Source organism: Hippichthys cyanospilos, chromosome 14 (genome assembly GCF_059441005.1).
Source record: "Hippichthys cyanospilos isolate Australia breed blue-spotted pipefish chromosome 14, RoL_Hcya_1.0, whole genome shotgun sequence".
Taxonomy (NCBI): domain Eukaryota; kingdom Metazoa; phylum Chordata; class Actinopteri; order Syngnathiformes; family Syngnathidae; genus Hippichthys; species Hippichthys cyanospilos.
Genome location: NC_142382.1, coordinates 16,890,001 through 16,905,718, shown reverse-complemented (window position 1 = coordinate 16,905,718; position 15,718 = coordinate 16,890,001). Strand labels below are relative to the sequence as shown.

General features: G+C 39.9%; 2 protein-coding genes and 1 long non-coding RNA gene across 4 annotated transcripts; 2 read left to right on the top strand and 1 right to left on the bottom strand.

Moving 5' to 3' along the window:
• The first annotated feature begins 602 nt into the window (after positions 1-602).
• mtres1 (mitochondrial transcription rescue factor 1) lies at positions 603-2,777 on the top strand. Its single transcript, XM_088433535.1, has 4 exons — positions 603-715; positions 1,234-1,672; positions 2,259-2,331; positions 2,429-2,777. Exons 1-4 carry the CDS (start codon positions 697-699, stop codon positions 2,609-2,611), a joined length of 714 nt encoding a protein of 237 aa, XP_088289661.1. The 5' UTR covers positions 603-696; the 3' UTR covers positions 2,612-2,777.
• A 213-nt stretch (positions 2,778-2,990) lies between these two features.
• On the bottom strand, positions 2,991-14,935 carry bend3 (BEN domain containing 3). Of its 2 annotated transcripts, none has more exons than XM_088433531.1 (5): positions 14,826-14,935; positions 14,218-14,292; positions 13,251-13,305; positions 10,276-10,448; positions 2,991-7,295 (listed from the first exon to the last, which is right to left on the bottom strand). In XM_088433531.1, exons 3-5 carry the CDS (start codon positions 13,300-13,302, stop codon positions 5,076-5,078), a joined length of 2,445 nt encoding a protein of 814 aa, XP_088289657.1. In that variant the 5' UTR covers positions 13,303-13,305; positions 14,218-14,292; positions 14,826-14,935; the 3' UTR covers positions 2,991-5,075. The 2 variants fall into 2 exon arrangements, with proteins under 2 accessions (XP_088289657.1, XP_088289658.1); XM_088433532.1 differs by having other exon boundaries at positions 10,276-10,445.
• On the top strand, positions 4,600-10,804 carry LOC148413171 (uncharacterized). Its single transcript, XR_015867809.1, has 3 exons — positions 4,600-5,411; positions 5,498-5,603; positions 10,259-10,804. It is a non-coding gene; the product is annotated as an uncharacterized LOC148413171 (long non-coding RNA).
• Positions 14,936-15,718: the final 783 nt, after the last annotated feature.

Sequence of the window (15,718 nt, the reverse complement as noted above, 5' to 3'; positions counted from 1 at the left end):
TGCTACTGGATGCTCCGATGATTCTTTTTTGTCAGATCAAGAAAATATAATATTCTCATTCGACATGAAGAAAAGACACCTGTGTTTTAAAATCCAGTGCCTGTTGCTAAGCACAATAATAATCGAAAGTAATAAAGTTAAACTTTGCTCATTCATTAACTGAAATATAGAAATAGTGACATCTAGTGACCAATATACATCACTGTTTCATATCAAATCCATCGTCACATGAAGCTGAAGTACTGTGCGTACGTCTGAACAATTATCCATTCCATCCATTTTTACCCAGCCTTCGCTCACCATTATTATTATTATTATTATTATTATTATTATTATTATAGATGTCATAATTATTTGCATGTGCTTTGTGATAGAACTGTAGTTTTAAAAGTTGGTTGTTTACAAGACAGAAAATCCGATGTTCTTTATTTCCTTCTTTCTCTTGGTCATGTAGTTTTAACGGCAAAAGAACAAGTAGAACATATGCATGTTAGATACAGTTCGTTTACTGATCCAAACTCATCACCAGTAGATGACGTAAATGCACCAGTAGGCAACGGAAATGCACCATTTCACATTTGGCCAACTCGCAAAAGAACTGTATTGTACTCTCCTAAACGACAGGCGGCAGCACTACTGTAACAGCCGATGTAACTACACAAAACAGCCACAGACGACGTATTATGGCAGCAGGCTATGCGAGGTTATTTTCTAGGTGAGTGGATGACAATACATGCGCTGTACTTCGTTGTAGTGGGATAACTGTGTGTCACAGGGATGTTACAGGATAGTGTATTATGATCTTTATCAATAGCGGTGTCTTTGAAAATATAGGGGGGAAGGTGTATCGTAAAGATAAGTTTTACATGGGTCGTAACCCTGATGTGTGTCGCACTCTGTTAAAGGATGCCGAAACTAATAAATGAAATAAACCGATAAAAACAGTACCTAAACGTCTCTTGGGTGTTTTCTAACCATGCGTGCTTATTCGCTGGATTTAAAAAAATACGCATGACGAAACATTGAATTCTCATTCAACTCCCCCACTTCACGTTGCAGAGAGTTGAAGTGCTTTTTTATTTGATGTCCGTGCCAATTATAACGAATGGGTTGCGGTAATATCGCGATAATTTAAAGGGCTACAAGAATAATATAAGTCAACAAACATTCTATTTCATTTCTCTTTGACTATAATTTCGTTCGTTTTCATTAATTGCTAACGTTGGCTTGCAGTGACCCTGTGGAGGCCCAACATGCACAGTTTAGTGGTTCAAGCTCTTGCCATGAGGCAGCTGGGACGGCTAAACCCGCGACATCTACTGGCTGCTGGATATGGAACCGCACAGACTGAATGGTGTCCCAGGACAATTCATACACGCCAGCTGTGGGGCTGCTCTGCTTATCCAACACTGGGCTGCCACCGCCCGGCTCTCTGTGGCAGGGACGCGGTCAGGAGGTGGTCTGTCCATCAGCTGAGATTCAAAAGCAACAGGAAGAAAGGTGCTGCGAAGCAAACGCTTGAAGAAGAGGAAGAGGACTCTGAAAGCAGCGAGTCTGAGGATGAGGTGGAGGAAGACCCAAATATGCCAAAAGATTATAAAGACATTGAGAAATTTGTGCAGTCCTTCCGTTATGATGTCATTTTAAGAGCTGGCTTGGACATGGCCCGCAAGTAAGTCTCACAAATGAGGTACCCACAACAAAATGTTAGGCTGCGCGCACAATGAAAAAAAGACATACAGTATGTATAGAAGTTAGCACATTCAACTCTGGGTTCAAATCTTTCGGTTATTCTGTGTGGAGTCTTCCATCTTCCTCCAAAATGACCAAACCATGAACAATGGGTATCTGAAGACCAGCCCAAAGGTGTGAATCATTGTGGAGTAACTATGAATGAAGGCGTCAGCCATTTAGCGGCTCACCTGTTTTGTGGGTGTGGTCATGTGATGTATACAAGCTAAACTGTGATTAGTCAACTGTGAGGTCATTTTTCGACAGTGAGCAGCAAAACAGCTTTCATAACCAACACAAAATTGATTGACATTTTTTTTTAAAGACCAGTGAGTAAATATTGCTTTTGACGTTCCCTTTAAACTTTGGTTTTAAAAGCAAAATCGCCAATAGTTTTTGCATTTAATTTTCTTGTGCTTTTGCTTCTGGTAGTCTAAAATGAAGAAAGATGTTTCTGGTTGTTAAAAAAAAAAAATCTACAAGTCAGACTTGAAAAACAGCTCTATGAATACCTTTTTTTCCTGCAGCAAAATTGAAGATAACTTCTACAGCAACAAGCTGAGATTAAATGGACAAAAGCTTATCAAGAAAAGTAAAACGGTGAGTGTTTAGTAACAATGTTATTCCATTCCTGCTACTAATTCCACACATTCCATGTATCTTTTGTCCTGACAATTACACATTGTGCTGTATTTAGGTGAGAGTTGGGGACACGTTGGACCTGGTGATGTCAGAGAACCAAGACACCGACACTGTTACTTTAATGAGGGTCGTCTTGAAAAAGGTTTTGGGTGAATCGGCTAATACAGAAAAGTACAAAGTTTCTTTAAGACGCTGGAAATTTCTAACTGTACCCAAGGATGAGGCCTTCAAGCCTTGATGTTCTTAGAGGTCCCAACTGGCCAGTTAGGACACGACAAGGACATGGTACACTCTATAAACTGTATTGCATTCTCTGGGATGTTTTCAAAAGTGTCATGGAGGCAACAGGGAAGACATGGAAAAACACTCCCTGCTTTGCAATAAATGCGCTTGGATGAACTACGCATTGTTAGATGCCGTGAATTCAATGTGTACACCAGCTTCTTCCTTTCTAAATGGAAATGTTAAATATGGCCAAATGTGTGCCATGACAGAAGTGTGTATTAAAAAGGTTAATTTTTAAAGGGCCTTTCAAACTAAGGCATCCAAATAAGCAGTGTTGCGCTATACTAGCTCAATGCCTGAATGGAAGAGTGCAGCAAATCAAACACAGCAAATCAGTTTTAAAATGTCATGTGATTTTTATTAGAAATACTGTAAGTGCTCAATCACTATCAATGTTAAATTTTCTATCATATAAACCTCTATAACAAGGCTTAATATCATATGGTTGTTATGAAAACAAGTGCAACATCGGTAACTGAAATTTATGTCCATTTAGAAAACTATGCTATGAACTAGTTATTGTTCAAGGCTACCACACTTTGCTGGGTTTACATGGAGACTTTTTTTTCTCACTGATTGAAAGATTTTAAGATCTCTGGTCACCTGTATACAAGTGATGATGTCATCTATTCTGATCTTGATGCCGCAATGTGGAGTAAACATTTGTGAGCGGCAAACTAGTTCCAATATACCTGCAAATACATCCAACATAACCAAATACATTCAAACTAGTTTAAAACGTTGGAATATATTTGCAAATACGTTCAAATGTAGGCCATTAGTTTTTATGAGTCCAAATGCTAAAAAAAAAAAAAAAAGCTTTTTTTTTCAAATGTCACAGGCAAGGATGTCCCTGTCATATTTTATTGTGTCCGAGTCACTTGATCGTCTTGAGGGTCCGCCTATACCAAGCCCTGATTCAATACCTCAGCAACTGTCTATTGGGTAGGAGTCTAGAAAGGACATCCAAATGGTCTCACCACCCACCCAACAGAAATATGTCAAAGGGAAAAAATGTCAGACGTAATAAAACCATAATACTAATTGTGTACTCTTAAATATATTTCCTAATGTAGGTCCAAATGCAACGTTTTTTTTCAGTTGTGCACATTAGTACACAGATGAATTAGGGGATTTTTTTTTTTTTTTTAACATTTATCCTTAGCTCTAAAAGGTGTAACGCTCCTCATCCGGCTCTCCTTAAACAGACATGGCGATCTCCAGAGGAGTGCCACCCCCCATGTAATAGCATTTAAATATAAGTAGACTAAATATTTATTCCCCATTGGCGAATCCATTCTTGCATAAGAACTACAGCTACATTAATCAGATCAGCTGTTCCAACCGTGTGACATGCGAAGAACGACGTAATCGTGATTTGTCAAAATGGAGTTCATTTTCAATTTAGCACAATAGTTGAAATTGTTTGAACAGGTTTATGATAGCAGCATCTTGATAGAAACATGTTTTTAGTACTTTATAACTCTTTCAGTGCCAAGCGTTATCAGAGAAGACAAACCCTAGAGTGCCAACCGATCCAGCATTTTGACACATATTTCAAGGCCGACAGAATATGGTATTGGAGGACTATGTAGACACTGGCGGTACCATATAAAAGATGTGATCCCATTCTTTTCCTGGGAAAGAAAAATACGACTTGATTCTGTTCCGTTTGAAAATAGATAATTTGAGTGACACCAAGCTATTTTGAACAAAAGGAGAAAAATCCTAGCACATTAAACACATTGTAGAATCTTAAACATCTCAGGTTCTTCCCTTCGATAAAACATGAACAAAAACTATGAAAATGTGTTTTTGATGGAAAAAATAACAGTTTGCGTATGTATTATACATTACAAGAGTGCGCAACAGGCATATAAGAGGAGCGCTGGGCACAAGTGTCCTATATCCATTCATTTAAATCCATTTCCATTCAATCCAAAATCCCCATCCATGGCACTGAAAGAGTCAAACGATTATAGTTGCTGCCATTTTAAGGTGCTCATGTGACATGGCCACATTTACTTGACTGTACGTCAAGAACATGCACAGACGTGACGTGATTTAGCGATTCCAACTGATCTGTTTACATGACTCGTTGATTTATTTCCCCCGCGAACGCAAATGAAATGTCATTTAGAGTCTGCCTTTTTATTCCGACAGGAGGTGTTTAGGTGCTTTCACTCCGATTCGGTCTAATCAAAATGCATAGCTCCATGTAAATCCGGCGGATTTTTGATAAGCTCGGCTTTATAAATAGACGTTTTTGTCATACGTCGACAGATGTTGCAGGACTTGGGAGTTGTACATCATAAACACGTGACAGGTTGGCTTGATCCTAAAAAGGACAGGTTTGGAAAGTTAAGCTTATATGCTGTGCAAAAATGACAACGCGTTTTTCTGGCGAGGGCTTGCCCCTACAACACAGAATTTGACCTCTTTGCCTTCTTCAGAATGTCACACTTCTTGCGGTTGGGTCGCCTGCAGCGTTCGTCGATGCTTGGCACACACTCGTAGTGCCACACTTCCTCCATCTTCTCCACAGGGTACACAGATTCCACATAGTGACGGATTAGTCTGAGGCGCGCGGGGTCCAGCTGCTTCTTGTTGCAGGCCCCCGAATGGTTGTACTGCAGCCGCAGGTTCTCTTGAGTGAAGAGCTCAGGGAAGAGGCGCACCAGCAGCCGGGCGGCAAAGTTTCCGACCGAGAGACTCTGCTGGACTATCTCCCGTACCTCAGCATCCGAGAGGAGGTAAGCCGGCGGGACTGGGAAGTCAGGTTTGGAAACAATGAGTTCGTCCAGGGGAATTTTGCAAAAGTCTTTACTGCTTTTCTCAGGAGGTAAAGTGGCAATTTCGGGATCATCCCTAGTGCCGTCCGGGTGGATCTGGTTCAGGAAAAAGTCTTGCTCCGCATCGTGACCGTAGACTTTACGATGCTGCAGGTAGGATCTCCTCTGCTCCGTGTCGCGTCTTCGGCACCGCTCGTCAAGTTTACCCACAAACTCCAGCATCCACACTCGGTCGTTCCTGGCCCGCGGGTAGACCAACTGCACATAATGGCGGATCAGGTTTACTCGTAAGGGATCCAGCTGCTTTTTCCCCAGAGAGCCGCTGCAGTTATACAGCTTCCGGGTATTCTCGTGGGTGAAGAGCTCAGGGAACATAAGCACCAGCAGCCTGGAGGCAAAGTTGCCAATAGACAAACTACACTCGTAGTTACATTTTAGCTGCTCCTTGGACAGGAGAAACTCCCGGGGAACAGTAAAGTCCGGTTTGGGGATTTCCAGATTGTCAAAATCTATCGGTGAAAGCAGTGACTTTTTGGGCTTGCGCGAGGGCCTTTCGTTATCACACATCTCCGGAAGCTTCAGAACAGAAGCATCCTCAGACATGCTGGCCGGGTCATAGTGTTCATCGGTGACGTTTTCAGGCTCGCTTCCATTGCCATTGCTGGGAGGACCATCAAACGCATCATCCATATGCTGGATGCACACCTGAAGCCAGCTCTCCTCAGGCACATCTGGAAAATTGGTTTCCATATACTTTTTGATGATTTCCATCCTGTCCGAGTCGAGGATCTGCTGACCCGCACCGTTTAAACAGTTTGAGCCCTCGGGCGCTTTGGAAGCTTCTTCAAAAAGCTCAGGGAACAGTCGGTGCATGAGGAAAATGACAAAGTCTTCCGGGGAAGAGAGCTCGTCCAGGTCCTCTGCGGCTTGATCGTTGAACATTCCCACCAAGCTGCCCGGCTGGTTGTCTTGAGAGGGGTGCTCGCCCCGACCCTGTTCATTGAGGAAACGACAGGTTGGCGAATGCTCCGCTTTTATGGCGTCCCCCGCCATCGTCTGCTTCCTGAGTAGCCGAGCGCTCTCCATGTCCCTCTGGGCCCAGAAGCGGTTAAAAAAGTCATTAATCTGAGGGAGGCACTCTCCCTTCCACACGCTGTTGTTCTTGACCGACGGATAGCAAGCCTCCACGTAGTTGCGGACCAGCTGCAAATGTAACGACTCCAGCGATCTTTTACTTGCCATGCAGTCATGAGAGCACTCCCTGGCTTTGAACAACTCTGGGAAGAGATGCACCAGCAAGCGGCAACCCAGCTCTCCGGCGTTGGAGGTCTGTTCCATCAGAGGATTCAACTCCTCGCTTGTCAGGAGATATTCTGGAGGAGGCTGGAACTCGGCCACCATCTGCACTGGTTTGAGCTGCTTCTTTATCCGCATGACTTCAAGACTTAACAAGTCCACTTTGCTGTGCAGCTGAGTCATGCTGGAACTAAGGCTATTGAGAATGAAAAACATTTTTTCAATCAGAGGATAAATGCTTGAGTCTTTTGACCACGCATGGCCTGAATTGTCCATGCTTGGAAAAGCCTCCGATGAGCCATTTTCATGGGAACTGAGGAGCGTGGACGAGAAGAGGCTGCTGGGGTTGAGCTGATTTCCGGGACCTTGGCCTGCTTGCTGTTCTACGCTCTGTGTGTTCTTCTTCTCCAAAATTCTGTGGGAGATACTGAAGAGAGGCTTTCTGTAAGAAATTCTGGATTTGCCATGGAGGGTGTCCCTGGTCTCCCCACTTGTGCTGAGGCACAGAGGCTCATGTCTGCTGCTCTCATCTGACAGCTGCCGCCTCATCTAGAGAAAGTAAATAACATATGTATACAATTAGTGCAATATTTCAGACCTGACAACTAGGTCTGGGTTTGTTTTGGAATGGAAAGTGATCATCAACAAGGCTATTTTATAATAATGCTGCAAAACTTGTCAAGCTTACTAATCGGATGTGGGCTGCTACTTATGGACAGGTCTGGCCTCTGTGGCGGCAATTAAGATAGCGCTCCAATAGAAGGCAGACAAGAAGTAAGCTAAACAACACATCGAGTGAAAAAAGGAGAAGCTGGAGACACAATTACGAATTGATGAGTTTCGACCGTGTTGGGAAAAAAATGAGGTGAAGACACTATTACGAATTGAGGAGTTTTGACCGTGTTGGGGAAAAAAATGAGTCTACGAGTTTGAATTGTTGTGTTGGCTTCATTTCTTGCTTTGTGAAAACATTTGCATGCGCATCATACAGTTGTGTTACTAATTGCAAGTCATTGTCCCATTGATCAGCACTGATGTCTGCCGATTCTTATGCGTTGAGCCATAAGCAATTTCCTCTGAGAAAGTAAATTGCCAGAATAATAAGTAAAAAGGAATTCCTTGTTTTTCAAAGGCTCGTAGATTTGAGTCTTTACAACTCTGAGCGTCTCCCGCTACGCTCAATCGGTTGCATTTCACGGTAACTCTTCCACGGTCATTTTCGTTCTTTTTCTAATGTGCGCACTGATCTACAAGGACGTAAATGAATAACATTAAAATCGTTCGTAATTACAGCAAAACCCATAACAATAAAGAGTCACAAGTCGCCGATGATATTAGATTTATAAAAAGAGCGGATACTTCTCCGTTATATGGAGCGGGAACTTCCTGTGATTGGGCTAAACCGGTCTTCCGAATAGCTTCTGGCTTCAATTATCATAACTGTAATAAACTATAAAAATGATGATAGCTATGATAAAAGTCATTTTCATTTTAAAATCATTTTTACTAAATATATATTATATACTTTTTTCATTTTTAAATTATTATCCATATTCTGTTCTTTTTGTGTCATATTATATCCATTTGGTTACGCTCCTTCTAGTGTTATAGTTTTAAGTTGGAGTTTTTAACCAATTAGAATTAAGCTAACTTGTGTCGCCAGGCTGTAAGTAATCTGCCTACTCCCAGAGGTGCTAGGGCATTCGCTTCGCTTCAACAGTTGCGGGCTTCTGCGCAAGCGCAGATGGATATGCGAGTGGCTGGTATCTTATTAAACAGCTGTTATAGCCAATCTAGTCATAAGATCGCCATCTAGAGGCTGCACGTTGAACGTGACATGAGTGGATGCTCACTGCAGCAAGGCGGTGCAATGCTCAACAGGAAAGCTACGCAGTGATGGCGGATTGCTTTAGAGGCGTAGCGTAGCTATTAGCTAACCTTTCCCGACTTGGCCATATTTCTGACTGGCCTACCAGGGGCGTGAGCTACCCCTTCCAAAGAGTCCTGCCGGGAATGCCTTTTGTTTGCAAAGGATTGATTTGGCTACACTTGATTTGCAAACTTCAATTGTTTAATCAAGGCAACAACGAGACACCAAAGCACAGCTGGACACACGCGCTAGAGTGCTTTTAAAAATGCATTGTGACACTCGAGTGGATACACAGTATTGTACATCTCAGTTCGAAGGTAAAGAGAGCTCCTCAATGCGTTTTTAAATTATCTTTTAAAAGACTTTTGGGAACACCCGAGTAGATACACAGTACATCTCAGTGCCAAGAGAAAGAGAGCATGAAGAGGTAAAAATAAACAAACAAAAAACCAGTAGATATCGAAAAGACTGATCGATTGTGACCAGTGTTTGTTTTGGTGAGTGCAAGCCTTTTCTTTTCTGACAACTGCTGATCATGGCTAGGACATCATGGTTTGATCTGTAGTTCAAGCTCATGATTTCATAGAATGTAAAGCAGCTGTGTAAACAATTATTTTATTTAATTTTTTTAATATGATTAGAATGAATAAATCTGTTACACATAGCTGAGCAAAGCATTCTGGGATGGCTTTCTAATGGGCTTGGTGTTAAGTGGTATCAGGCAGGAAATGCAAATCAGTTTGTAATCTACAAATTAATACATAGCAAAGAAACAGAATTATCTACTAATGAAGATCAGCTAAACCTTACTTATTACTTGGGCTGCGGCTGTTCTGTAGTGTAAGATGACTTAAGCTCACGAGAATTTTTTTTTTTACTGAACTTGCACTATGAATGGCACTCAGGTTAGTAACTATTGAATTTCAAGGCTGTGTGGTTTACAAGTATGTGTATGTCCCCAAATGTATGATTGCTAAATGTGCAGTCTAGAGGCAGTCTAATCTAGGACAGTGTTTTTCCACCTTTTTGAGGTAAGGTACACTATTTGTCCTTGAAATAAATAGGTACAAATTTGAAATTGTGCTTCTCTCAGGCTGCCGGTGAATTCTGTGCATGTAACCACAGTCAAATGACCTTCAGTAGTACTTGTTCCCACAGTTAAGGAACACAGCATGGAGTTGGCTTGGCCTTTTATGCAAATTAGTCACACGGCTGGTCATGTGCCACACGCATCTATCTATGTGTAGGCTGCAACAGACAATAATAAAAGAACTGATTGTACACTGGAAAGTGAGCTACAGCAGTGGGGTTCATATTTTCATGTTTTTCAAGTCCAGAATTTCAATCCCAGGTATTCATTTATTTTTCAGGTTTTTGGCTTGAGGGGCATCTAAAATAATGGTAATAAATTAATTTAGTAATCAGTGACTTTAGGTAATTACTAACTTTAGTACCTGATGTGTAACTTTATTCATTTAGTACCAGCCCTTTTAAGACAGTGTCAATTTAATCTGTGGGAAATAAGATCAATTATCAAATTGTGACCATTAATCAACAAATTGTGCATCAGCAATTTGAGGTCAAAAGAGGATGGCACAAAGCAGGTCTGTATTTTCTTCCATTGTGTGTTCTGTTTAAATAGCGTGTGAAAAATCTTACCTCTCCTGCCACCCTGGTTCTCTTGCTGCTTGACAACTGCTTGGAGTCCGCTTCCATTTCTGAAGAGGTTCGTTTACCAGCCTCAGAGGTCCGGGGAGAGCCCCCTCCACGCTGTCCGGGTGCCTCGCAAAAAGCAAAGTCCTCGGTCTTGTCTTTTTTACTGCGCTTGTCTTCTGCCAATACAAGCAGATGATCATGTTTTGTCCCCCCAAAAATGATACCGATTCAAATGTGAATAAAACAAAGATACTAGCTTAAAATACTTGTGCTCCAATTAATGGCTAATGGCAAAAAAATGACACACCCTAACCTCAAATAAAAACATGACCCTTGATTGTTTTCAATAAACTGCCATTAACTGTATTTTTCAGACTATAAGCCACGACTTTTTCCTTATGATTTGAGCCCTGTGGCTTATAGTCCAGTGTGTCTTAACCGTTGTTTTATTATTTTTTTTGCTAGCCACTATCAAGCAAATGTGTGTATCTGTCCGAGGTTTCAATTTATGGAACAACTATGAAATAGAACTGAAAAGATGTTAATCAATGGCTGTGCTCAAAGAGTTTAAAAGTATATTATTAAATAAAAATACATGTCTTCCATGTCTGTATATATTTTTATTTAAGTATTTATGATTGTATATATGAATTATGTCCAATGTGTTCGCAAAAGTCAATGTGTCCGCAAAAATAATCTATAAAAGGGAGATTAAAAAAAAAGCTGCTATTTAACAAACAGTATTATGTTAAGTGTTGAAAATATCCATCCATTTTCTATAAATATGTTGGGACTAAACATGCAGGCATGTTCACTCGCACTGGACTATAAGACGCATGCTATTCCCTGCAGTTTATAGTCCAGTGCGGCTTACCGTGACAGAAATCTTTTTTTTTCTGCTCATATTTTGCTGCTGCAGCTTATATACCGCTGCAGCTTATATACAGGTGCGGAAAATACGGTGTGTGTGTATTTTTATATAATATATACACATACATACATATAATATATACACATACATACATACACATACATACATACATACATACATACATACATACATATATATATATATATATATATATATATATATATATATATGTATATATATATATATGTATATATATATATATATATATATATATATATATATATATATATATATATATATATATATGTATCATCATTTGACAAGATATTTAACCAGATTAAGAACACAAGAACAGTTAAAGATTTGTAACCCTAATATAAATGTTTTCAGTATTCAAAAATCATCTTTATTGAGCAGTCTGCAAGAATATTAGCAATCTGATGTGCACTGGAACCATAAAATCAGACAGGCTGCAGCTGAGATCTTTTTGTTTACTGAAGAAAAAAAAAACTGCATGTAATTTTTTTTTTGCAGTGCTAACTATTTTTGTCTGAACTGCCTTTTACAATCATTTTAAGCTGAAAAAAAAAACAACTAAATATCACCACAGGTGATTTGAAAGTAATCGAGGTAATACTCTCTCTCTTTGGGCTGCAGAGTCTTGATATTTGGTTTTCTTGTTTTACTTGGTGGAAAAAAGCAAATATAAGCACAGAAGACCATATAACACATTTCCATTACATTATGAATAACCAACTTTTATAATTTTTTACTAATCAAGTTTTTTTCTTATCAAAAATAAACAGCTTTTAGACAACTTTCTCCCCATGAATTTTAGTCAGTGAGACTAAGTGAAATCAGAACCACAGAAAATGCATTTGAGTCAGCCTGATTTGGTCAAAAGTGATCAGTACAAACAGCCACTGTTAGGCTGTCATCGTCACACGTTTCAGAGTCATTTTCATCTATTTAATTGCCTTTGAAAGATAAATAACTCTTACAGTGTCATGGGCGAGCGCTGCTCTTAATATTGTGCCAATTGAGAACTGTTGTAATGCAGTTACACTCATAGGCAAACTGTTATTTTGCCATCACAAACACATTTTCACTGTTTTTGTTCATGTTTTAGCCAAAGGAAAGACTGTTTATGTTTCAGATGCTACAAAAAATATGTCTTAAAAGTCACTGTTGTGCAGAAAACATCTCCTTTTGTCCAAAATAGCTTGGTGTCACTCAAATGACTCATTTTTAAAAGATATAATAGTACTTTATAAGATATATTATTTTACTTTCTTTTTACAGGTAAAGAATGCAATCCAATCTCTCATATGGTACCACCAATGTCTAGTGATACAATACAATATTCTGTGGGCCTTGAAGGCTGCTGCAAAATACTGGATATCGGCTGGCACTCAGATAACGCTTGGCAATGAAAGACTTAAACTGCTCCTTCCAGCATATGTAGAGCACTTGAGTGCTGTTAGCTAGTGGATAATTTATCCTAGAGGCTGTGCTAAACGCTGGGAACGGGCAACTTACAATAAAGTGTCAGCGTGATTAAGTCTTTTTTTTTTTTTTGTGCGATGGTGATTGAATGTGTTTTCAGAACATTAATGTGTTGTTTATATCAGCAGCCATGACTCGTGACGCACTCCGGGAGCAAGAGTTTGTGCAGTAAAGAGTCAGTTCAGTGGTTTCCATAATATACTTCTTGGAACAACTGCAAAATAAAAGCATGCTAAGGCATTTATTTTCCAAAAGTGATTTGGGATTGTAAGGTATACTTTTGAAAGTGGCTGGCTTTTTCACTGTTTGGCAACATCTTTTATTGTCATGCAGAGGAGTAAGAAGCAACGCACAGCATTAAAAGCAGCAAATTCTCCTCCTACTTTACAAAAAAAGAAAAACCTGACCCTTCATTATTTGATGAAGACAAATGTATGAATTTAAAGAAAATTTGACCAAACTAATGAAACATAAAAGTAAATGCCAGTTTTCACATCATCTGATTGTTATTAGAGAAGCCCAGATTGAGGATTCCTATCATAATTTATTCCATATTTGATGATGATGGCTTCCACATTCAAGTTTTGAGAAAAATGCTTACCTTTTTCAAGCATCTTTTCATCTGAAGCTTCCCCATACTTAGAGGAATTCATAGCCTACAAGACAAAAACATTTATTATGATAAAACAAACTGCAAATCACTATGATGACTACTCACCAAACATTAGGGATGTTAGCTTTTGGGTGAAAATTTAGAATGACCTGAAAATGCACAATGACCTTTAAAGGTGAACTTAAATTGACCTGTAAGTCATTGAATGTCCAACTGTTCAATACATTTTTGACACTTGCTGTCAGGCGCTTAATGGTACAATTCACATTAGATGTTTGATCCACAAATTCACTGAGGCATCTCCATAGAGGGCCACCTATTTGTCTTGAGGTGACTGTTCCTGTTGCTCAGTTGGTTAGGGTTAGGGTCAACCTGCTGAGGATGTCATTTTATGTGGCCCGCAAAATGTTGATTTGACTTCAAGTTTCTGGTTAAAATACCAAATTCGCAAGTTGTCTTTACTTTTATAAATTTTTTGGGAAGAAAAACCCAACATTTTTTATTCCAAATCTCTCATGAACAGTTTTACCAGCTACTGATTTAAAAACTAGTTAGAGGTATGACAGACACCTAAAATTTGTTTGCTTTCACAGTCATCCCAGTGATAGAAAGTATAACTACAATGTGGCCCACTATAAAAATGAATTTGACACCCCTGCTTTAAGATGACTGAAACCTTTAAGAAGTGTCACAATTGGGCAATTACCATTTTCATCTTGGTTTTGTGATGTCAACAAGGGAACAAAATGACACATTCACATAGTGTACATTTTCAGTTCAAGTTCTCAGTTAGAGAACAAACAGTTGGACATGAAAAATCAAACGTTTAGATTAAACGTTACCAGTAAAGTTTAATATGCATATTAGGCCTTTGTGGTGTTTGCATTGATTGCTTCTATTTGATTTAAGCGCCACTACAAGCTGACGATAAGCAACAGTTGTCTTTTTTGCTCACCTGTAGAGTGTTCCACTGTGCCCTTTAAACCAAACTACATCTTTCATTTCCTTTTGTAGTCTGTCTGCCGCAGAACTGTAAGTAGACAAACAAAGGCGCATGCAAAACGGTGATCAGTCAGATGATGTATTGTCTTGTGTGGACATATGACCGAACATTGCCGGCTATCAAACATAAACGTAGCGGATCATGTCATCGAAGAGTCCGTTAAGTTGTCGATGTTGTCGCGCACGCCAGCACAATGACACAGCGCGCGGCGTGTGATCACATCATGTGTCACTGACTTCATGCCGGCGAGCTGACGTGACGCCGATTCGTCAACACGTCAGCTGTGAGTACGACGCTACTTCCGCATTCCTTCGCCCGTCAACCCTAAACCAAAACAGCAGCAAATCTGGTAGCGCAGAAGGCGCTTATTTGCAGAGCCACTCTTAATCATTTCTTGTTTTGACGACCGAACGACTCCAATTGATCTGCAAGTTGTGTACGATGCGTGGATTTTCGTGACGCGGCGGTGTTTGCGTGGAGCAACGACTCGTCCTGCTAATGCTAATTTGGCGTAAAAATACGAGAAGAAACCCCCAAGTGTCCGTCAGTTTAACGCTCACCTTCATGCGTGCGTGCAATCCTTTCTGGTCGTGTTTACACAATGTCACCGCGTACAACGGTAGTTTGCGTTGTTGATCATTATTTTCCCTCGTCCCTCTACTCCTGTCCCTTCCTGCGTGACGTGTGAATACGTCACAGTGCGCGCGCCTGTATGTCACTTCCGCACAGCTCGGCGAATCTGCAATTTTGTGCTCAATTCCAGATTCGCAATCACTAATTTCCAGCTAAACTTTCAGTTTTATGAGTAGACCTCGTTAGCGTTCGAATTACCGTGGGCGTACATTTTATCCCATAAAAAAACGTCTTTTGGAACAATGGCAACCTCCTTAAACAAATCTCTGCACAATGAAAGCTAGAATGAAATATCACAACTAGATTTATTTGAAGGTAATGGCAAATTTCATACAATGGAACTCTACAAATCCCTTCCGAATTTTTGAATATTCCTTGTCAATTTTATTCTATTCATAAATACGCCGCAAGTAACAAATAATAAAAGTATTTGTACACTGCTATTTCAAAGTCAAAAGTCCATCAGTGTTCCATCCGACATTATTTGTGCCAAAGTAGGCTCCCCACCAATACATTTCAGGCCTCCTCCGCAGTATGTAAAATCCGCAATATAAATACTATCCTGGCATTTTTGTAGCATTTATGCATGTAATTCTAAAAGTGTTAAAACCAGAATGATGGAAACATTTAAACACATTTTATAAAGGGACCAAGATGAATAACACATGAATAATAACACATAAATATTCTCTAACAGCCCCAAACTAACAATTTTTCATCTCACAATATGTATTGATAATCATGCCCAAAGATATACATCATAAAGCAGGGTGTCAAACTCATTTTGGCCCAGGGGCCGCATGGAGGAAAATCTATCTTT